At 36.5% G+C, this 22,638-nt stretch overlaps 2 protein-coding genes across 7 annotated transcripts; one reads left to right on the top strand and one right to left on the bottom strand.

Moving 5' to 3' along the window:
• Nucleotides 1–2,958: 2,958 nt before the first annotated feature.
• LOC124820728 (putative WD repeat-containing protein C2A9.03) lies at nt 2,959–7,549 on the top strand. 6 transcript variants are annotated; one of them, XM_047292493.2, is made up of 10 exons: nt 2,959–3,094; nt 3,776–3,940; nt 4,100–4,267; nt 4,360–4,446; nt 4,589–4,723; nt 4,810–4,920; nt 5,243–5,334; nt 5,579–5,684; nt 6,745–6,831; nt 6,920–7,549. In XM_047292493.2, the coding sequence occupies exons 2-10, from the start codon at nt 3,797–3,799 to the stop codon at nt 7,328–7,330; spliced, it is 1,341 nt and encodes a 446-aa protein (XP_047148449.1). In that variant the 5' UTR covers nt 2,959–3,094; nt 3,776–3,796; the 3' UTR covers nt 7,331–7,549. The 6 variants fall into 6 exon arrangements, with proteins under 6 accessions (XP_047148449.1, XP_087961650.1, XP_047148444.1 ...); XM_088105524.1 differs by having other exon boundaries at nt 2,994–3,094; nt 3,773–3,940; XM_047292488.2 differs by having other exon boundaries at nt 3,028–3,145.
• A 1,104-nt stretch (nt 7,550–8,653) lies between these two features.
• Nucleotides 8,654–21,179, bottom strand: LOC124824702 (sodium/hydrogen exchanger 6-like). Its single transcript, XM_088105521.1, has 21 exons — nt 20,867–21,179; nt 20,711–20,770; nt 20,577–20,601; nt 20,419–20,504; nt 20,229–20,340; nt 19,819–19,881; nt 19,662–19,681; nt 19,498–19,592; nt 17,459–17,487; nt 17,317–17,348; nt 17,187–17,234; nt 17,035–17,095; nt 16,855–16,952; nt 16,690–16,765; nt 16,569–16,588; nt 16,299–16,396; nt 16,044–16,153; nt 10,942–11,046; nt 10,098–10,192; nt 9,933–10,003; nt 8,654–9,313 (listed from the first exon to the last, which is right to left on the bottom strand). The coding sequence occupies exons 1-21, from the start codon at nt 21,109–21,111 to the stop codon at nt 9,252–9,254; spliced, it is 1,611 nt and encodes a 536-aa protein (XP_087961647.1). The 5' UTR covers nt 21,112–21,179; the 3' UTR covers nt 8,654–9,251.
• Nucleotides 21,180–22,638: the final 1,459 nt, after the last annotated feature.

The raw sequence follows: 22,638 nt of genomic DNA, 5'->3' as shown, positions 1-22,638 counted from the left end.
ATGCCCACATTCATACTTTACAAATTCCAATATACATTCATGAGCTATTCCTCTCCGGAACGCTCGTCCATAATCCAAAACATTTCATCCATATCATATTCTATTCATCTTTTATTATTAATCATCTCAATTAAACCCTTCGTACAAAGATTACTAAGGATACCAAATACCGAACGTTCAACCCTAACTCAGAACGAGACCGAACACTTGGAGCGAGACCGAAAGGTCTTCAGTTCCGTAACAGATTAAGACCGAGAGGGTTACTATCGGGTTGAGAAAGAAATCGAGTACAAATAGATATCACAAGAACAAATGGAACGAATGTTATTTACAAAGTGAGCCAATTCAATGAACTGACCCTTGAGAGCTCAAACCAAACACCGAAAAGACCATGCAAAGTACTAAGACTCTAGGCCGAAACCAATGGATACAGACACTTCAAGACATTCAAAGAATAATACTTAGAAGAATTCACATGAAGAAACTAAACGCTTATAAATACTTAGCTTATTTGAGTTTAACATCAAGAAAACCGAATGCCAGTCAATGACCGAGCACGGTAGAGAGAGAACTCTATTGAATTTGGACGAACGCTATTTTCATTAAGATAGATCATAGAAAAGAGAATGAGCGCTTGGGGTAAGACCTAACACTAAATAGTACGAGCGCTTGGTGAAAGACCTAGCTCTAAATCGTACGAGCGTTTGGTGAAAGACCTGGCACAAAATAGTACGAGCACTTGGTGAATATAAGATATCATTTGACTAATATTCAAGAACGAACGGACATACTACTACACAGATATACTTAAATTTATATTAAAATACCAAGGAAAGGATATCCTTGGTGGAACGCCTGTACACAAATTGTACTAGACGAAGACGCTCATCCTCAACATAAATTCCTTCCAAATGAAAGAATCCAGTTCTAAACGAGTCCCCGAGAAAAACCGAACGGTCAAAGATCATTCAATAACGAACGTACATTATCATAGGGAATTTCATACTTAGAATTATTTATCCCAACTCATTTCTCAACATTTATCTTCATAATTTCATACATTCATATCATAGTAAATTTTCATACTTCATACAATCAAAACATAGCAATAATCATATTTCATATTAATTCAGTCAATTCAACGAACGTATATACAATCCAAACAAACATACAAATCAAATTATATAAGCTTCCCTTACTCTGAGCGTGACCGAACATTCACAGAGACAGAGTACAATTCCACCACTAAAAGTTCTTCTACCCTCAACGCTCGACAATCCAACTACACCAAGTGAAAACCCAACACTATCAGAACCACTCATTATGAGAAGGGTGATTAACACATGAAACCATAACTTGATTTACATGTAAAAGAAAACACACCACTAAGTGAAGAGAAGAACTTACTAGCTCAGTTTCAATCGAACGGTTTAACTGGAAGCTCTTGACGCCGGAAGTGCTTTTGCGGTGCCTGGATGGTGATCGGAGAAGGGAAAGAGTGAGATTTGGTAGAGAGAAGGAATATCTTTTAGAGAGAAGGAGGATAAAATGAGATTTTCAGAATATGGGGAAGAAGGGTGCATGCAGAGAGAGTAGCGTGAATTTCTGAAAATCAAAGTTTTCCTTTCAACGTCAAAATGAACGTCCGCTCATCTGCCAACACCTGTCTTCGTCCGTCTGAGTGTCGAACCCCTCGCTTGACACATAAAATCTACTAAAACGGCACGTATGTGGATTTGGGTGGTTCTGAAAAAAAAAACTACCTATAAAATAAATAAAAAATATATACAATGAAATTATAAAAATTATTTACATTTAATTTTATAATCACAATAACGATAATAACAATAATAATTTTTATTATTATTATAAAAAAATGAATGCACATGAGTTTTCATTAGTTTTAATATAACAAAAATCAAAATACTATGCAAAACGTATGTATTGTTTTAATATTTTTCTAGTTAAGTATAATATGATTATTAAATTTATTATTTTAATGTAATTAATATAGTAATTAATTAAATATAATGTAAGTATTAAATTATATATTAAATACAATATAAGTAATAAACGATATATTAACTATTATGTAATTGTTAATTGTATTCATAAAATTCATTAAATACAACGTCTTTATTAAATATTTTCAATAAAAACATTCATATAAAAAGAGTAATAATATCAAAGTTAAAATGGCAATTTATTAAAATAGCGATTTAACTGATAAATTATAATTTTACATCGTAGTTCTAACTCAAAATTTACTACTAAAAATACACATGACTTTCGCTTTTATTTTGTAATAATGAAAATAAAATTAATTTTCTAATTATTACTATTAAAATAAGAAATATTATTAAATTTATAAAAGTATATAATTAAAAAATAATAATATAAGCATTAAATTATATATTAAATATAATGCAATTAATAAACGATATATTAATTATTATGTAAGTGTTAATTGATGTCTTCATAAAATTCATTAAATACAACGTGTTATTAAAAGGAAAAAAAAAATCTCATACTTACAAATAAAATGCAAAATGGAATAAACGCTTTGTTAAAGGTTGATACAACATTGATGTCTGAAAAAAAGGAAAATTTATTTAGACATTGTTAGTGTGTATTTTATTCAATTTCAACTAAATGCCTTAACATTGTTAGAGAATTAGATTATTTATTAATAAAAAATAAAAAAGTAAAAAAATCTAACAAAAAAGTATAAAAAGATACAATAAATAATAGAAAGAAGATAAAAAATATAGTTTAATTTTTTATTAATTACATAAGATTTATTCGATCAAACAGACGCCGCATCCAATAAAAATGTAGACAGCAGTGTGGTTAGTCCACTAATAAATAAACAAAAAGAAGAAGTAAAAAGTTAGAAAAAGAAGAGACAGGAAGACGCGCAGTGGCAGTTAATTTAAAAGATTAATTAAAGAAAGATAAAAAGAAAGGAACAAGGAAGAAAGAACGCGCAGTGGCAGTTGGAGATGTGTCCTATATATCCGAGGAATGTGCTTCAATCGTGAACGCAAATCAGATCCTCTCTCTATCTGTCTCTCTCATTTCAATTCAATTCAAGGTCTTCTCCTTTTCTTTTCTTCTTTTTCTTCTTCCATTCGCCAATACTAAGGTCTCTCTCTCTCTCTTCCTCTCTCTCTCTCTCTCTCTCTCTCTCTCTCTCTCTCTCTCTCTCTCTCTCTCTCTCTCTCTATATATATATATATATATATATATATATATATATATGTATATATCTAACTCTATGTCTCTGTACCTTCTATTCTATTTCCCAATTCCACCTTCACCTCTCTCTATGCAGTTTCTTCATTCTTCCCCTTTATTTTTCGATCAAGATTTATTTTATTTTATTTTGAGGCCTTCTTTCGTCAATTCATCGTCTCGAAACTTGAAGATAAAACCTTTCTGCACCTTACGCATTAACGCCTGTCTGAATTCTGCAAATTCATGCATTGTTTTGCTCATGATTTTCCACTTCTTGACAACTCCTTTGTCGGTTAGCTTTAGAATTTAATTCTTTTTTTTAAGGTTTCACGTTTTTAGGGTTAGGTTACTGCTTGCTTGTTATTCCTGTTCCGGTCACTATTGGGAGACCGGGAGTATCGTTTTCATACTTGGAATTGAGATTGAAATTCAAATTTTAGTTCAGGGTTATGTGACATTGGGTGTTTGTTTGTATATTTTCGTACGGGGTGAAATTGACGAGTTTTCTGATTTTTACCTCCCACCATTTGTTTAGCAGGAATCGGTAACATAGGGAACAATGGCTCGACAACAGGGGGACGAAATGGATTATGCCGCTGACTATAATGAAATGGCGGATGCAGAAGATGATATATATTTTCGGGGCAGAGTGTTTGGTGATTCAGAGTCCGAATCCGATGAGGATGATGAATACGAATCAATGGTTGGTCTCCCCTCATAAGTAAAATGTTCATGCCTTTTGGTTTTGTCTTATGTGCTTCATCTACGATTACATGAGTAAAATTTTATGAAATGGCTTTGACATAATCTTTCCTTTCTGATTGCCCTTGTTGGGTTGCGGGTTCTTGCTTCTCCGTTGCAGGAAAATCGAATGACAGACACCACTGCTGCAGAAGCTAGGAAAGGAAAGGATATTCAAGGTATACCTTGGGATAGACTGAGCATTAGTCGTGAGAAGTATAGACAAACTAGACTAGAACAGTACAAGAATTATGAAAATATACCTCAATCAGGCGAACTGTCAGAAAAGGTATACTGTGTTTTACTCGAGTTCTGTGGCATTTGAGTAATGCTTTTTAGGGATTTTTATCTTTTTCACATCTATTCATCTCTTGCCTACAGGAATGCTCACCAACAGATAAGGGAGGAAAGTATTATGATTTCTGGCAAAACACTAGATCTGTGAAATCAACAATACTTCATTTCCAAGTACGTTTATATACTAATGAATTCTATTGAATGACTTCAGATGATGCGATAAATATTAGACTATTACCTCCTTGAAATTCAGCGTGCCATGTTCAATGAATTAACTTATGTTAATGGGATACCTCCAATCTGTCATTTGCAGTTGAGGAATTTGGTGTGGTCAACATCTAAACATGATGTGTATCTTGTTTCGAGTTACTCAATTATACACTGGTCTTCTTTAAGTTCCAAGAAATCAGAAATACTGAATGTAGCAGGGCATGTAGCTCCATGCGAGGTAATCATTTATGCAATCCTTTGTTATCAAAAGAATCACTTAGAATCTAGAAATGAAATTAAGCCGTTTGTGCCTGTTGGTGATAGAAACATCCTGGAAGCCTTTTGGAAGGATTTACTCAGACACAGATTAGTACACTGGCTGTGCGGGATAATTTGTTGATTGCTGGGGGTTTTCAAGGAGAACTTATTTGCAAGGTACTTCTACTATTATGGGGGTTGTAGTTGTCATTCTTGTTCCTTATATGTTTAGTATTTGTCATTGTTTACTTTGGACGCACTATTGCTACACACCATGCAGGATACTTGGTCACTATTATTTATTGTACTGAATATTTTATTTCTTGCTTTGGATGTTCTATCAAGATTACGAATTTTATACTCTATATATTTGTTAGATTTTTACATTGTTTTTAAATGGTATAGAAATCATTTTGCCTTAAAATGGATATGATTAATTGAACAATTACCGACTAGCCAAACTGAATAATATGATTAAATGATACATCTTGTCTTGCAGTACATAGATCGACCGGGGGTTAGTTTTTGTTCAAGAACTACTTATGATGACAATGCAATAACAAATGCTGTTGAGATATATGAGCATCCAAGGTCTTGATTCTCTGCTCTACTATTTTCTTTTATTTTCTTTATTTATTTTGGATCTTTAATGATTCATATGGTGCTAGCAATTATTAATCACAAACAATACTAACAGTTAATTGATATCTCGATGGAGCTGTTCATTTCACTATTTTTCTTTTTTTTTTCTCTGTTTATTTTGGATCTTTATTGATTCATATGGTGCTAGCAATTATTGGTCACAAAGGATGCTAACAATTAATTGATATCTCAGTGGAGCTGTTCATTTCATGGCTTCGAATAATGACTGTGGAGTTCGAGACTTTGACATGGAAAAATTTCAGCATTCCAAGCATTTTTCCTTCTCTTGGCCTGTAAATGTAAGTCTTTATTTGGTCAAGTTTATAATTTTGTATAAAATTTCCATGTGGGATTTGTTTTTTTCTTATTGAAAGCAGTTTAGTAATTCTGTCAGTCCGCAATCCGTTAATGGTTGGGGTGTCAAAAGCCCGTCGATGGAGTGTTGCCAGCGCACACACTAAATTGTCTATAGTTAACCTACCCTGGCCAGCCTGAAAATAAAGCTAATTCACAAACCATACAAACTATATAGATATATATGTGTATGTATGTATATCTCCAAACCAACAATCAAGTGTCACAGCCATCATAGCTTAGGCCCCTTGGCATAAACATGTTTTAATAGTTCATCTAGGAATCATGTAATTCATACATAGTAGTTATCGTAACTTTTCAACATCACAGTTGTATAGTTAGTATATCCAATGGTAGAACCTACAACTCAAAATAAAGAGATTTTTGCTTCTATATTTATCCCTATAGCTGCATTATAGTTGATAGACACCAAAGAAAGTCACCAAATCCCCCAATTTATAGGGCTTAGGATTTTAAGGAAATAACAAGATTCCTAATATTTAAGGAAACCGATTACTAATCTAAGTTCTAAATGATCACATCGATTTATGGGTTTACTTTGGAAGAGCTTCTAATAGAGATTTTTGAGGGATGGGTGTTTCTCTTTAAACTCAAATCACCTTCCCCATACTTATATTGTCTCATGGGTGTAGGGAGTTTTGAAACAATGGAAAGAGAAGAGTGGGGAGAATGGAAGGAAGAAAAATATGAAAATGGGGTGGGGAAAGGAGGTTATGTGAAGGGGGGTGGGTGGGTTCAGGGGGAGACACCAAATGAAACTTTAACTTGTCAAACCTTTGAGCTCTACTACTATTAAGGAAACTTCAAACAGAATAGTAGAATTTTTAAGCTTAAAAAGGAGATAGAATTGAAAGCATGTCTACACATATATTTTTTCACCCTGCATTCTCATTACTGTGCACACTGCCAATGTCGGAAAATATGATATCCGTCTTCTAATCGATAGAATAAATTATCTGAATTTGTTTCCCTTTCTGGCCGTAGCATACTTCATTGAGCCCAGATGCGAAACTGCTTGTGATTGTTGGAGACAATCCAGAAGGATTACTAGTGGATTCTCAAACTGGAAAGGTGGTGTATTCTGTTGATTTATTTCATAAATTCCTTATGTGCGGTGTATGGGTAAATTAGAAATTATTTAAATTTTGGTTCTTTGTAGACTGTCAAGTCTTTATCTGGACACTTGGACTACTCATTTGCATCTGCATGGCATCCTGATGGGCACATTTTTGCTACCGGTAACCAAGACAAAACATGCCGTGTTTGGGACGTTAGGAACTTGTCAAAGTCTGTTGCTGTGCTTAAGGGCAACCTTGGAGCTATACGTTCTATAAGGTTCACATCTGATGGGCGATTCATGGCAATGGCCGAACCAGCTGACTTTGTGCATGTCTATGATGTAAAGAGTGGGTTCGAGAAGGAGCAGGAGATCGATTTTTTTGGGGAGATCTCTGGTGTATCTTTTAGCCCTGACACAGAATCACTTTTCGTTGGTGTTTGGGATCGCACCTATGGAAGCCTTCTTCAGTACAATCGGCGGAGAAACTATAAATATCTGGACTGTGTGTAAATTTTGACTGCATACCCCTTGTCTATAAGCTCCTACAGTTTATGTTCTTCTGTCTAGGAATTGTGGCACCACTTGACTGAAAAAAATGATCGGTGGCATGCTTCATCATACAATGTAGGATGATAAGGTCGTTACATAAACTCCGTTGTTTTAAATAACCTTGATTTCCTATCTCTTACCCTTTTATTTCTATTTTTAATTTTAATATCTTTTGCCATAGATGAATGTGTGCTAAATTTGTACCATAGTGCCTTTTGTGGTACTCATTTTCCACAGATCCCTCTAGGTGGGCTTATTCATGCTTCATAAAAGGTAATAGATACAATTCACCTCTTATTGCGGGCTGTTCCATCCGACGGCTCTCTTTTTTCTTCGTGCACCCCCATAATAGCCGTAAACCCTAGCTTACCCTCATTAAAATTATAATGGTTCCGAGTTATGAAAACTTCCTTCCGGATTAAAAAATTATCATAGAAAACAGAGTTATGGATTCATTAGTCCAGAACGTATTTTTATAATAATTATAGTAAACTATTTGAGGTATATGGATGTCAAAATATCTGTCAAACTTATTATAATAGATAAAATAGTGAGATTTGAGTTGAAAAACTATTTTATGAAATTTTGCATAGTTGTTGGTTTGCTTGGGTGTTGAATTATTGCTCGAACTATGCTTAAGTGAATACTTAATTGGTATTCACTCAGGGTCATTATCACTCAGGGTCTCCAAATGAATACTTAATTGGTAATGCTTCTTACTTAAATTGTTATGGTTCTTACTTAAGAACAATAATAATAATAATAACAATAATAACTAAAATTTAATTTGATTATAATTAATATTAATTATATTTTATTTTAAACTACTTTTATGACTAAGTAAAATATTATCTTTTTATTTTTATCAATTTAAACATTTGTTTTTAATTTATCAAATCTATCATAGCACTCATTAACTTTCATAAACTTCAATCTCAAATCTTTTCATTTTTCATAATTTTTTCTTTGATCCAAACAATCCTACATTCACTTTTTTTCTCTTCTCAAATCCATCTTCAAATCAAACACAACATGAACATGCATTCCAAGAATAAAATATGATTTTCAAATAAAGTCTTTATTTTTTTTACATAACCTAAAAGTCATTGTATATTCCACAAGTTAAAATAACTTTTGAAAATTCAAAAGTCATTTTTAACTTCAAAATTATACGGTTTGAAAATATATTTTTTAAGATAAAAAATAGACAGAGTTCATTCATCCTTTCCACCTCAGTCCAAAATCTTCGGGCCACGTGTCACAGTTTTTAAAATAAAGTTCATGTACAGCAATACTTCATACAGTATTATATATTCATTAGACTTCTTACAAGACCAGCAGTCAGCCAGCATAAATAAATAAAATATGTACAAGGTAATATGAACTTTTTGAATACAATTATGCTAGGACTATTGAAGACTATTTCAAACTCGAAGGACTTTATAGCATAATTGAAACATTTTAGTATTTCTCTCTACCATCATCACTTGTACAACATGCATATTCTCTTCATCATTTTGATAACCGCAAAGAACAAATAACGCGAATATTTTATATGAAGATCATGTGCTTGCTTAGTCTTGGACAACCGATATTAGAGTGAGTAAACACGTATGTTAGATCAAGTTTACAAATCCCCAGCTTCGTGAAAGAACCATAGTCATCAACTTGAAAGCATAGAATACTAAAGCAGCATATAAGATGTCTGTCTTCCAACCTAATCTGCCTACTTGACGTAAGTTTCTGAATTCAGTGAGTTGGAAACTTGGAATGATCCTTGTATTATGACAATTCCTCCAAGTTATCAATAAATTGCATGTGACTCAAGGTGTGTACAAAAAGGAACCTTCATAGTATCATTGAGTACGTTGTTCCAAAAATATCATGACGAGTAGCGGTCATCATCATCATCCAATCCCATGTTCTCCAAAGTCAGGGGCATAGCTGTTAAGACCAAGACCAGGGCCAAGTTGCGAAAATACGGAGTCAACAAAATTTATTCAATAAGCGTAAAATTAATTCATAAAATTCAAACAAGTATAGTGCACACCAACATCAAATAGAAGATATCATGTCAACCGCAACTGAGGTATTTCATGAAAAACTCGCAATCGTATAAAGGAGGAATTTTTATGACACTAAGAAGTATACGTACATAATATGGATCAAATACTGCAATGTAAGTTTGACAGCAACAACAAAACAAGATTTTAAGGGTTAAAAAATAGTTAGTTTCCAAATGCCCAAAATATGGTCATAAACTACTGAAAAAACAAGATAACAACCGAAGATGCTGCTGCTGCTTACTCTTTAACGGGATAGAATTGTGCTTGTAAGCAGATAAAAGTAAGCAAGAGAAATACTCCGAGAAATCTCCGATTTAAAATAAGGTAATTCATTTTAGAATGTAAGACTACGACTTAGTTTGTTGAGCTAGTAAGACGCATAAAACAGCATATTAAAAAGCAAACAAGTCAGATATAGTAACACCAAATACTAATTCTTAATCTTCTGCCAGAATTTTACATATATTAATTAGAAATCAATGCCAAGTCAAACATACCTTCATCTTCATTTTGACTAGTGAAGAACGGGGTGAGGTAGTTTTTATCTAATGCGGTAAAAGATGCAGCACTACAACAGAAAAGCAAAGACAAATCAAAACTAGAAATTTCAGTAATGTAAACATACATTTACAATCTCTTCAATTTCAGAGCACGGATTGTACCTTCTTTGAAATTCTTGTAGCCTCATCTTGATTTTGTTCCCTGATGATGATTCTTCATCTTCGGGAGAAAGATAACCATTGGTTCCCTCAAAATTCTTGTGGATGAAACCAAAGATGTTAGTTGAAAGAGAATAAAAATAAACAAGTAGATTCATTATAATTATCATATCCTTTGGCAGAATAAAATGCATAGTCCCAGTTGAAATATTTAATTTAGAAGTTAACATAAAATTCCACAACAAAGTTCATAAATAATGTAATTTCTTTGAATTTAAATTGCATTTAGAGTTTTACATATATCCCGTATCTAACACTTAAGCTTGGTTCCAGATCATAGTGGTACACAGCTCCTGACTATTTAATTTTTTTGAAATCGACATTGACTAAAGATATAACCAAATTATAAGACATAAATAGACGCAAACCTCACTTACAAATTGGTTTATATGGTTTTATAGGATTGAGTTTATATCAATATTTGTTTTCCCTAATGGAATGACTCAACTTCAATTTTATATGCCATTTAAGAGCATAATCAAAACACAAGTCAATTTTCATGCTTCCGTTACTTTCAGCAACAAATATAGAGTCTAGTTACATACACAAGATTTAAATAAAATCTTTTGATAAAAAAGAAACGATTATTTTCCCTAGAAAATCCATCTCAAACTTGTGTTAAGTATTTTTCAATTCAGGCAGTCCCCCAACCACATCTCACTCGAGCAGAAGTCAGCTATGCGCTTCTTGCTATATTCCACAGGGAGAAAGCAATTATGTGGAAACAACAATGAATAGATGGTTCTACTATTTGATAAGCAAAGAACCTCATCTAGAAAAAACTTACCGTTCTGGTAATTGAAGCCATAGGACTCTCGATGATAGGACTGTCACTACCTACAACTTGTAAAGCTTCCAGCATGGTGCCTGTTGAACCACCAATCAGTAATACCTGAAATAAAGTAACCAAACCTTATTGTGAATAACTAGCCAGGTATAGGGACTGTGAAAAGGTGGTGAAAAGAATAGGTAGCTGCTAGTAATTTAAAGAAGAAAAATAAATGTGGACCAAACTTCCGTGTAGGTTTCCAGAAGTTCCAATCAAGTTGTCCAATTCACCATCGAACTAGCACAGTATTCTCCATTGAAAATGTCCAAATTTCTGTCTCTCCCACTCTGAGATTCTTGAATGGTCTATTTATCTTTACATATCAGTAAGCTGACAGTGTTTCTGTTAGGTTCCAGACTTGGGAACCTAATATCAATTCTCACTTTCACTCCAAGAAACACAGAAAGATTGGAAGAAATCAATTGTATTCACAGTAAAAGGTTTGTACAAACAGCACCCAGAGGCATAACCCTCTTCAACAGGTAAGTACCCGTTAACAATCTAAACAATCAACAACCCATAACTCTTCTAACCAGCCAGTATTTATACAATCTTACACGCTCCCCCCCTTAACTGTCCTAGACAGTTAGTTTGTTATAGTCAGTTGCACTTATTCCTTCTCTCATACACTAACCACCTTTTCTTATTCCTATCAATACCCCCCCCTTCATCATCAACCTTGTCCCCAAGGTTGAAATCAGGGTACTGCTCCTTGATTGTTATTTCATCTTCCCAAGTGGCCCCTTCTGGCCCTCCTTGTTGCCATTCGACCAGCACCTGCTGCACACTTCTGCCTTCTTCGGTCCTCTGCCTCCTTCCCAAAATTTTCATGGGCCAAAACGAAGGCCCCTCTGCCTGCAGGTCCGGTGGTAACTCCCTCTCCGCCTGATGTTCTCCTAATGCCTTTTTCACCTGTGAAACATGGAACACAGGATGTATTCGAGCTGTCTCTGGCAGCTGCAGCTTACAGGCTGCCTCCCCTACCATCTGAATTATCCGGAACGGCCCAAAGTATCTGGCTGATAGCTTTGGGTGGAGTCTGGTAGGCATCGAGGATTGCCTATGGGGTCGTATCTTCAAATACACCCAGTCCCCTACTGCCACGTTCGCAACCCTCCTCTTTTTATTAGCTTGTCGCACCATAAGATCTTGCGCGCGCTCAAGATGAAACTTCAATTGTTTCAAAGCTTCGTCCCTGGTTTGAAGCACTTGATTCACAGCCTCCACTAGAGATTCACCAGGAATGAATCTGTGCAAGGAGGGAGGTGCTCGCCCGTAGACAGCCTCAAAAGGGGTGCATCGGATTGCCCCTTGATAGCACGTGTTATACCAAAACTCCGCCCACGATAACACAGTCATCCACCCTTTTGGCTGCTCTGAACAGAAACACCTGAGATATCCTTCTAACACCCGGTTCACCACCTCTGTCTGCCCGTCCGTCTCCGGGTGATACGCGGTGCTCATTTTTAACTGCGTCCCTTGGCCTTTGAACAATTCATTCCAGAACATGCTTAAGAACAAAGGGTCTCTGTCGGTCACGATGGATTTTGGAATCCCATGCAACCGTACTACTTCTCTTAGAAAAATCTCAGCCACCGTCCTTGCCGAATAAGGATGCTTGAGTGGTATGAAATGGGCATACTTGCTCAGTCGGTCCACCACCACCAAAATAGCGTTGTACCCCTGAGACTTAGGCAGCCGCACCACGAAATCCATGCTAAGCTCTTCCCATATTGCATTCGGAATGGGCAAGGGTTGTAGTAATCCTTGCGGTGATGACGCTAAATACTTGTGTTGTTGGCACACAAGACATTTAGCCACGAACTCTGTAATGTCCTTTTTCATCCCCCCCCAAAATAAGGACTGAGCTATCCTCCTATACGTCCGGTAAACTCCTGAATGACCCCCCATCTGTGTTAGGTGAAACTCTGCCATCAATCTTGGTAGCCACGAAGACTGCGCCGACAACACCAACCTCCCCTTGTAGTGCAGTCTTCCATGTTCTATCGTGTATGCTGGGTGAGAATTTGGGTCCACCTCTATCTCTTCTATCACCTTACGTAGTTTCTCGTCCTCGGCTACCTCCTTCATTACTTCTTCGAAATCTTGCCAATAGGGCCTGGCTATCACCGACAACTCCTTATCTTCGTCGTTCACCCCCTCATCTCTTCGGGACAACGCATCTGCCACTCGGTTGGTAGTCCCCACCTTATATATGATTTCAAAATCGTATCCCAGCAATTTAGCTATCCAGTTTTGTTGATTCTGTGTCGTGATACGCTGCTCCAAGAGATACCGGAGGCTCCTCTGGTCAGTGTGGACTATGAATCTCTGTCCCAAAAGATAAGGACGCCAATGCTGGATCGCTAATACCAGAGCCATCAGTTCTTTTTCATAAATGGACTTGCTGAGAGCTCCTTCAGATAAGGCCTTGCTGAAAAAGGCTATCGGCTTCTTCCCCTGCATCAATACAGCGCCAACCCCTTTGCCCGACGCATCACACTCAATGTGAAAGGGTTGCTGAAAATTTGGGAGGGACAATACCGGGGCTGTCGTGACGGCTGTCTTCAACGCTTGCCATGCCTCCTCTGCTTTCTCATTCCAGGTGAATCCTCCTTTTTTCAATAGATCCGTTAGAGGCCTGGCAATTTTGCCGTAGTCCCTGATGAACCTTCGATAATACCCCGACAAACCCAAAAATCCCCTCACACTCTTCACTGATTTTGGCCGTTCCCAATCCACCACCGCCTTTATCTTTTCATCGTCCATCTCCACGCCTTTGTGAGAGATAATGTGTCCCAAGTATTTGACTTGGGTTTGCCCGAACTCACACTTCCTCCGATTGGCCACCCACTGATCCCGTCTTAGTGTTGACAGGACTTTCCCAACGTGCTCCAAGTGCTCCTCCCAAGTTCGACTGTAGACCAGTATATCGTCGAAGAATACGAGCACAAACTTCCGCAAATAGGGCTTGAAGAGATGGTTCATAGTGCTCTGGAATGTTGCCGGCGCGTTGGTGAGCCCGAAAGGCATCACGACAAACTCGTAATGTCCCTGGTGCGTGCGGAACGCCGTCTTCTCGATATCCTTCTCGGCCATGCGGATTTGGTGGTACCCGGCCTTCAAGTCCACCTTAGAAAAATAGGAAGCCCCCCCTAACTCGTCCAACAGCTCTTCTATCACCGGTATGGGAAACTTATCCGGCACCGTCGCTCTATTCAGGGCTCTGTAGTCTATGCAGAAACGCCAACTGCCATCTTTTTTCTTGACTAAAATTACTGGGCTGGAGTACGGGCTATGGCTCGGACGGATCACCCCCGATCGGAGCATCTCCGAAACTTGCTGCTCGATCTCATCTTTCATTACATGTGGGTATCGGTACGGCCTGACATTGATTGGACCGATTCCCTCTTTAAGGTGTATCTGATGCACCGTCTCCCTGCTAGGTGGCAACCCCTCAAGCTCCGTGAACACCACGTCATGTTGTTCTAGTAAATCCCCCATCTGCTGCTTCTGTTTTTCCGTAAGGCCTGAACACTTTGGGCTGCCTGTATGGGTCTCGCACAGGCCCAACTCCCAGACCAAAAAACATGTTGCCACCTCATCTATTTTTTTTAAAGCTTCGGGGCCCACCACCCTCCTCTCTAACGTGGGATCCCCTTGTACAATTATCCTCTTATCTCCTTGTCTGTACTTCATCGTTAAAACTCTCCAGTCCACCGTCACCTCCCCAAGCTTTGCTAGCCACTCTACCCCTAAGATGACCTCCACCCCTCCGAGCTCGAAGATGTAAAAACGTTCCACGACTTGAGCCTCTCCTATCTCCAACGCTACCTTTTCGCAACAGCCACTGATTCTCTTCCTCTGCCCATCCCCCAGACTCACCAAATACGGCTGTGTTTTTGTCACCGTCATCCGCAGTTCCTCCACCAACCGTCGATCAATGAAATTGTGGCTCGCGCCACTATCAATTAGAATTAATACCTCTCTTTGTCCGATGTGTCCTCGTAACTTCATTGTCTTGGGTGTCGTCAGTCCTCCGGCGGACAATGCCGACAACTCCATTGTCGCAAGGCTCGTCTCCGACACTTCTTCGCCTTCTACCTCCTCCTCTTCCTCAACCACAATTAGCATTTTGAGGCCCCTCTCTGGGCAGCGATGGCCGGGACTGAAGGGTCCGCCGCATCTGAAACAACGACCCTCTTCCCTTCGTTTAAGATACTCCGGGTAAGGTAGATTGCGAACAGTCCGATCACCTCCGCCGCTAGTAGCCAGCCCCTTATTCCGTCCCTGTGTCGCGTCTTTATTAACAGACCCCACACTTTCCGCCGTTCCTCCTCGCACCGTCACCGAACCCGACGCCTTCCCCCAAGAATTCTGATTCTTGGATAACCACCCTCCTCCGGTCTTCGTGCATAATTTCTCCACATCCCTCGCCACTCGCATGGCGGTCATCAAATCCGGTGGATCATGTGGCCGGACATGATCGCCCACCTCTTCCCTCAGACCGGACAGGAAATACCCCATGATCTGCTCCTCGGGTATCTGGGTCGTCTGCCCCACCAGAACTTCAAAATCGCGTATGTACTCCTCCACCGGTCCCGACTGTCGTATGGTTGACAGCCTTTCATACACCGTTCCTCGTGTTCCTCCTCCAAAACGGATACCAAGAGCTCTCTTCAACCCATCCCAAGAAAGGTTCTTGGTTTTCAGGTTGAAATAAAGTGTTAGAGAGTGTGCAAGCAACTACACTCCTCCTTGAACAATAGAAAGGTAGGATAGTGAATACATATGGAGGTAAGAAAGAAAAGACGCACGCAATGACAATTTAAAAAAGGATAAAAATGACATATCATGCTTTACATAAAGTTTTCTTTTTTCAAATAGCCTTTTAGATAGGAATATAGATATGGAATGTCAGAAACAGAATAAAGCGTGAAAATAAGATTCAAAAGAGTGAAATAGCAAAGGACCTTACTCTGCTTCCACATGCATTTATTTTTAATGTAATGACTAATGATTAGATTAAAATATTTGATGACAAGCATGAGAAAGCCTACCGTCAAAACAACTATTGCAGTAGTTGCAGTTAAGATGATCTGTCCATGTCCATCTGGCAGATCATGAATTGATTGCAGAGCAAGGGCAAAAGCCATTGCCCCTCGAAGTCCTGTACATGTTCATAAAGTACAAAACTCAACACAAAAAGACAGGGCACTAAAGAACACACCAAAATAAGGTAGTCTGTTTTATCGACAGAACCAAGAAAGCTTTCCAGATTATAGTCAAGGATTTGCAAAATTCTGAAACCTTACCACTATACCAAAGTGCTTTCTGATGTTTTCGCGGAATTTGTCGGCGGGTAGGTCTGAACAAGTTGACCAAATAAGCACATGAGAACACATTGGCTGCCCTGCACAAAGTGATCAAACAGTACTTAAATTTTCGTGGAGAAATATGAAAGCTAAGCACAGAGGTGTCAAAGTGCATGCATGTCTTTATAGTTTACCAAACTAGCTAAAAGCCTGACAAGCTCATATGTCACTCATCAATAACTCGGGACGATAGAAATTACAGCATAATACCTTGCAATTCCAATGAATATCTGAAGTGGTTACCAAGCAAGTTGAGAAGGAGGACAAATATGAAACATCAAGCTAGTACAGATCACAAAAATTGAAATTTATAGGATCAAATAAAGGATACAATGGAAAAGAATATAAATCCGACATGCGACCAACTATGTTTCTCCATAGCAATATCAAAGCCCATGTAGATAAATCTGTAGATCATTAGATAAAATGATTCACGTGCATCATTTAGAGGTAATGTTGAACTAGAAGGGAAAATCTGCCATTAAATCCTCCTTACACAAATGTCTCAGCTAACGATGATATCAACTCAAAAAAAGCAGAGACGAATCTTTGAGAACTACGTGACAAATTTGAATATGTGTAATGCTTCATGACCTAAAATGAACACAAAAGTAGGCATAAGAATGCTTTAAAACACATGAAATGACCAATAAAATTAAAAAAAAGATGCAATTACCATTCCTGTGAACAATATTGATACAATACCAGACAGTCCAAGACCTTCAGCAAGCATGTACCTGAGAAATAAAATAATTTGCACCAGCATAAAGAAATTTATAGAAATTTTACAATAAAGTTATGTACAAATGGTCCAAGGAGTTTTCTTACGAGAAATACGGGAAAAGAACAAAAAGACAGCTCTCCAAGTTCTGAAGACTAAATTGAAGAACAAAAAGATCAGTAATTTCAAGATATGACCTGGTTATATTGAACCAAGAAATGAAACATAAATACTTACTTGTCAATATCCAACCCTGAATATTTAAATAGGTATTGATAGTTAAGGTTTCACTATATTTTGACTTTTAAATCTCCAAAGAGTTACTAAGCTGCATATATATGTATACATGTTTAGCATAACCGTTAATTTAAAAGGATATTAGAGCAGATACAAAACCAACTCCAACACCTGCAGAGCCACCAAAAAAATGCCAAATCAGGAATATTGAAAATTAACAATTTTGAATTAGATTCTCTTTCTAATAAAATCATCTTACTTTTTTCTTTTTTCATTTCTTTACCAATCCAAACAACCTCACTTTCTATTAAAGACAAAAATGGAGAGGAATGGGGGCGGTGAGAGATTGACTATACCCATCCTTGTCCCTAAAGTAAAAACTCATACACATTCACGTGACCAGTACGAGATGGATATGAAGTTTGCTTCACATCCACATCTTTGTCAAAACAAACATACTTGTACCCACCCAAATATTTATTAAATATTTTTTTCACAAAAAAAAAGCTAAGGAAACATGATATTATGAAAAATTCAATACCAAAAGGACACACGTTTTCTTCTCTTCAATATCAAATAATCAAATAATAACAAAAATAAATTATACTTACAAAAATTTTAAAATATAATACTAAATAAACTAAAGGTATTTTAGTAATTTAAAAGGAGACAGGTATTACTCATACACATTCTCATTCCCTCGAGTTCAAACGATACTTGCTGAGGTTTAATTGTCATCCCTACCTTTAACTTTAATTCTCTTTCTTTCTTTCCTTCTTCACTCCCTCTCTTTCAATCACCTCATCTAAACAAAGTGTAAGAGATTATTTAACAACCATTGGGTTACTAACCATAGCCATTTGAAATAAAATAAAAAACTCATGGTAGGAAGTATAATGAACCAATTGTTCAAGGATAACTAATAGGGACTTGAGTATTATGGGGTGCTCTCACATCAAGTAGGATGAAATGTTCAATAGAGTATTAAAGTATCTAGTTCTCCTCCCTTGATGGTTAGCTTTTAAGGGTGGGTTCTCCAAGTGATTGGTTACTTACCTCTTGATAAAGAGTTGGTTAATCGGTTCCTTGAAATGCTTTATCCCCCCTAAATAGCTAGCTTTTGAGGATGGGTTCTTTAAGTGTTTGGATACTTATTAATGACCAAGCACCCAGAGCAGCCCAAAGCCACCCACCAATGTCGTTCAACAGATAAGTTGGCACAATCTTATCCTGCATCACATGTACAGTTGTTCAATCCCCCAAAATGATCACATAACTGCTAGTAGGAAACAAGGTGTATGAAGATACAAATCAATCCATATCACGGCGATTCGCATGATCATGACCAGGGTGATAAATGTGGTATGTATAGGGGAAGAGAAACCCTAACCAAGTATGCATCATTCTCCATTTTCTCACTTTTTGACCTCACTGACTTGAGTATCATAATTCTTGCAGGTGACAACCCACCTTAACTGACTATTGGAGAAACGTAGAAGGACAAGGATAACAACAAAAGTCACCACAAGAAAGATTCAACCATCTCGGGGTTGTGAAGAACACAATCTATTCTACATTAAACAGTCAATACGATCTCCAAGAACAGGAATAATAGTTTCTCATGTCCGTCACACAACGGACATTTCTCGTGTCCTCCACCAATAGTAATAGTTTCTATTACTATTCATCAGTCAAGTATTACAACAATCTTCCACAGGTAGATCCAAATCTGTTAGTACCATTATAATTATGTGTGCTTCTGCTAAACAGGACAAACTCCTTTCAACAAGTTGGAGTCTGAATGCTTCATTTGAACAATTGGAATACCAATCTGCATCAATTTCTATCATAAATGATATTCATCTAATTTTGATAATATATGTGATTTCATTAAGTGGTACAAATAAAAAATACTTTGGGAATCCTCCTTTTACAGATTTAACATGTTTTAATAATATGACACCAATAGGGTTATTTTCACCAAATATAAGGATTTATGTAACCATTAAAATTGATAAGAAACTTAGTTTCGTTTTAATCAAAATCCCAAGTAGAAGGGGTTGAGTGACACAAAAATTGGGGGGAATAGGTAGGGAAAGTACGACAGTCGATGGGGATAGTCATCTTTAAAGCCCATAAACACTGCATTAAGAGAACATCATGTAAGATTTATAAACCAACCAGCAGACATTGACCCGACAAAAGTCTCTAAAAATCTAACAACCACCATGAAGAAATTTTGTCCAGATGGATGACTTTTTATCACTGTCATTGTCCTGCAAGGTGAATATTTGAGTCAAAATAATGATAGGTTATCTTATATAAACGTAGAAATTTCCATATACCTGTACAAAGAAATAGCCATCTGCCAGCGTAGATTAGGGGTGAGAAAGGAGAGACATAAAAGAGGGAAAAGATCAGCAAGTGGTACCATCCATGTTTAAATCACAATTGATTCACTTTCAAGAGTAAAAAAGAAAAGTTGTAGTAATAGAAAATTACTGCATCATTCAAAACAGATTCTCCAAAAACCAAGGCATAAAGATTGACGTCTGTGCCAAGCTCCTGCAATCAGAAACAAATCGAATCAAAATGTAAGGTGCATAACATATTATAATACTAAAGTGAAATAGAAAGATAACAGATGACAGGGTAGTCGAATTGAAATCAGGAAAGCCTAAACATTCACAAGTTAATAAAATGCTACTGAAAAGCATTGGTTAAGGGAGCCGAAGAGCTCTAGAAAGCGGTTACCCAAAATGGTTCTTCCCAACTGACAACATGTTGCATTCAGGAGCAATTGGCATAACCTTAGAAGCGAGAAGACTCGGTACAAGAGTATGTAGCATGCAGTAGAGGTACAAGCAAATAGAAGAAAAACAAAAATTAAAGCAATATGTAAATCACATGACCTGAAATATGGACAAAACAGTAACAGGATCGGTTGCGGATATCAGTGCACCAAACATTAGACACTCAACAAAAGGTAATCTGTACATGAGGTACATCAATCCGCCAATATAACTGTGGACAGAGAAGCAAACCAATGAAAAGAATCACTGGTATGGAAAAAATGAAAAATGCCAAAAAAAAAATGCTTACACTAAGACACCCGTCACAATGGAAGCCAGAAAGGTGCCGAATATAGCAAACGTGACAATAGCTCCAAAATTAGAGAAAAAAGGTTTCTGCAAAGAACGCAAAGTGAAAAGACCAATTTGAAAAGAAAGAATGCAACAAGAAAGAAAATAAAAACTTACAGGCGAGAGACTGAAGCCAGACTGAGTAAAGCGAAAGCGCAAGGTCAAGGAAATGAAAGAAATAAGTAATTGTGATGAAATAAAGGAAAAAAAGCAAACAAGAACAGCAGAAGAACGCGAGTGGTTAAGGATATAATATTATGGGAGGTAAAAGGAAGAGGAAGAAAAACTCCTCGTGAAAGTTGAACCACGCCCTGTTTGGGATGGGAGAGAAAGTGAGGAAGTGAGGTTCCAGAGAAACAGAAAAAGAAATGAGAGAATAGGAATGGAAATAGAAAGTGAATTGAGACCTGATACTAGTTTGAGTGTGAGAAATGTTAGCGAGTGTACCAACGAGCAAGCCAATGAGAAGAGAAGCGCTGGCTTCGGGAAGAACGTAAATCTTCTTGCGACGAAGGATGTGACCTAACACGAAAGACAGAACCAACATCATTATTTGAAGGAGAATCCCCACTCCCGCCGCCTGCTGCTCTTTGCTGCCGCCGGTCACGTCCATGCCGTCCACCGGAGATATTGGATTGCTACCCTCTGTCATCAGTTCAATCGACCCAATTCCCTTTCGCTGTCTCTACCACGCTCTCTTCTTGTAAACCATTAATTAGATATCAAATAATCGTAATTTATAGTTTCTGCATTGGTTGCTTATGGCCCGTTTCAGTTTGGGTTGCCACGTGGAATTCAGCGCCTCTGCCATCTGTCCTTTACACAGAAAGTGCATTTTTGACTTTATATTAAAACCTATTTTAAATTGTTTATTACATTTCCTCGTATATAGTCCAAGATCCACGTGTCACCCCATTATCGCGTGCACTTCAAAATCTCAGATCACGCGGGCCAACCCACTTTTCTTTAAATGATAAAATAATTATATAAAAAATTATGTTTACATTTCCTACTATGTAATTTTTAAAATTTTAATATTTTGAAAGAATTAAAATATTTTTCTGTAAACATGTTTTGAACTTTGTAAAATTTTAATTATACAAGTAATGTTAAAATGAACTATAATTCGTGAGTTAATTCAATTTATCGTATGTTTAAGCTGGGTTGGGTTTGAAAAAAATGTAATTATTTTTATGTGGGTTAGTTTTCAACTCGATTCACTTAGAACTCAACTCGGTTGAACCTGAAGTAAGAATTATTTATTATTTTTTGTTTCAATATTATTAGTTAACGTTTTTTTATTATATTGTAAATAAGGATAAAAACAAAAATGTTTCAAGAGAGAAAAATATTATAGATTTATCTATTGAAGATTCTGATATTTTAAATGGAGAAGTGTACAAAAATTATCAATATTAAAAAATTATTTGTTTTTGGATCACACTTGGATTATATGATATATTTTTTTATTTTGAATTGTTTTTATAGTTTAACATCATTTTAGAATGAAATTTATTTAGATTTAAAATAAAATATATATATTTTTTATTTAAAAAAAACTTATAATTAAATGAATCAATGAGTCAATTCCTTTAACTCATGGTGGGTTGAGTCGGATTTGAATTTTTTCAGCTAATAAATGAGTGAGGTTGAGTTGGCTCAACTCGTAGTGGCCGAGCCAAGTCAAGCCAATTATCCGTTTTGACCTCTAATTATATATATATATATATATATATATATATATATATATATATTTTATCTTCTTATCAAATAAATTTTTTCATTATTGATAAACAATCCAATTATTAATAGAAAATATCTATATATAAGCAACTACTAAAGTTTTTTAAGCCTTACGTACATTTATACCTGTATAAATAACTATCATTAATATCTCTAAATATACAGTGATTTTTTATGTGAATAATTTGACAAGTTAAACCGTAGGATTAATATATAAGTAATTGACATTAATGTTACGAACGAATACATTGTGTTAACAATTTGATATTACATTAATAATGAATTAAGATTATTGAACTTTTAGAAAATTAAAGAACTAAATAGATGAAGACGAAAAAAGTGGATGCAAATTGCAATGCATTATTACATTTGTAATGCAAGAAAGATGAAAGAAAAAGACAAGGTTGTGGTGCGTTTGTATGGTTGGTGAAATGTG

The sequence above is a fragment of the Vigna umbellata genome, chromosome 1 (assembly GCF_029865625.1).
Source record: "Vigna umbellata cultivar VRB3 chromosome 1, Vumbellata_1.0, whole genome shotgun sequence".
Lineage (NCBI taxonomy): Eukaryota > Viridiplantae > Streptophyta > Magnoliopsida > Fabales > Fabaceae > Vigna > Vigna umbellata.
The sequence above is the reverse complement of the archived record's forward strand: the minus strand, read 5'-3'. Positions and strand labels throughout refer to the sequence as shown.

What these genes read in the sequence shown, in the direction of transcription:
- LOC124820728 (XM_047292493.2), top strand. Translation starts at nt 3,797, where the DNA reads ATGGCTCGACAACAGGGGGACGAAATGGATTATGCCGCTGACTATAAT. An exon ending in AAGGAGAACTTATTTGCAAG is followed by an intron (nt 4,921 to 5,242) that starts GTACTTCTACTA and finishes CTTGTCTTGCAG; the next exon opens with TACATAGATCGACCGGGGGT. An exon ending in GAGATATATGAGCATCCAAG is followed by an intron (nt 5,335 to 5,578) that starts GTCTTGATTCTC and finishes TTGATATCTCAG; the next exon opens with TGGAGCTGTTCATTTCATGG.
- LOC124824702 (XM_088105521.1), bottom strand. Translation starts at nt 21,111, where the DNA reads ATGACAGAGGGTAGCAATCCAATATCTCCGGTGGACGGCATGGACGTG. An exon ending in CTGTTTTGTCCATATTTCAG is followed by an intron (nt 19,882 to 20,228) that starts GTCATGTGATTT and finishes TTCTGATTGCAG; the next exon opens with GAGCTTGGCACAGACGTCAA. An exon ending in TGGCTTCAATTACCAGAACG is followed by an intron (nt 10,193 to 10,941) that starts GTAAGTTTTTTC and finishes TTCATCCACAAG; the next exon opens with AATTTTGAGGGAACCAATGG.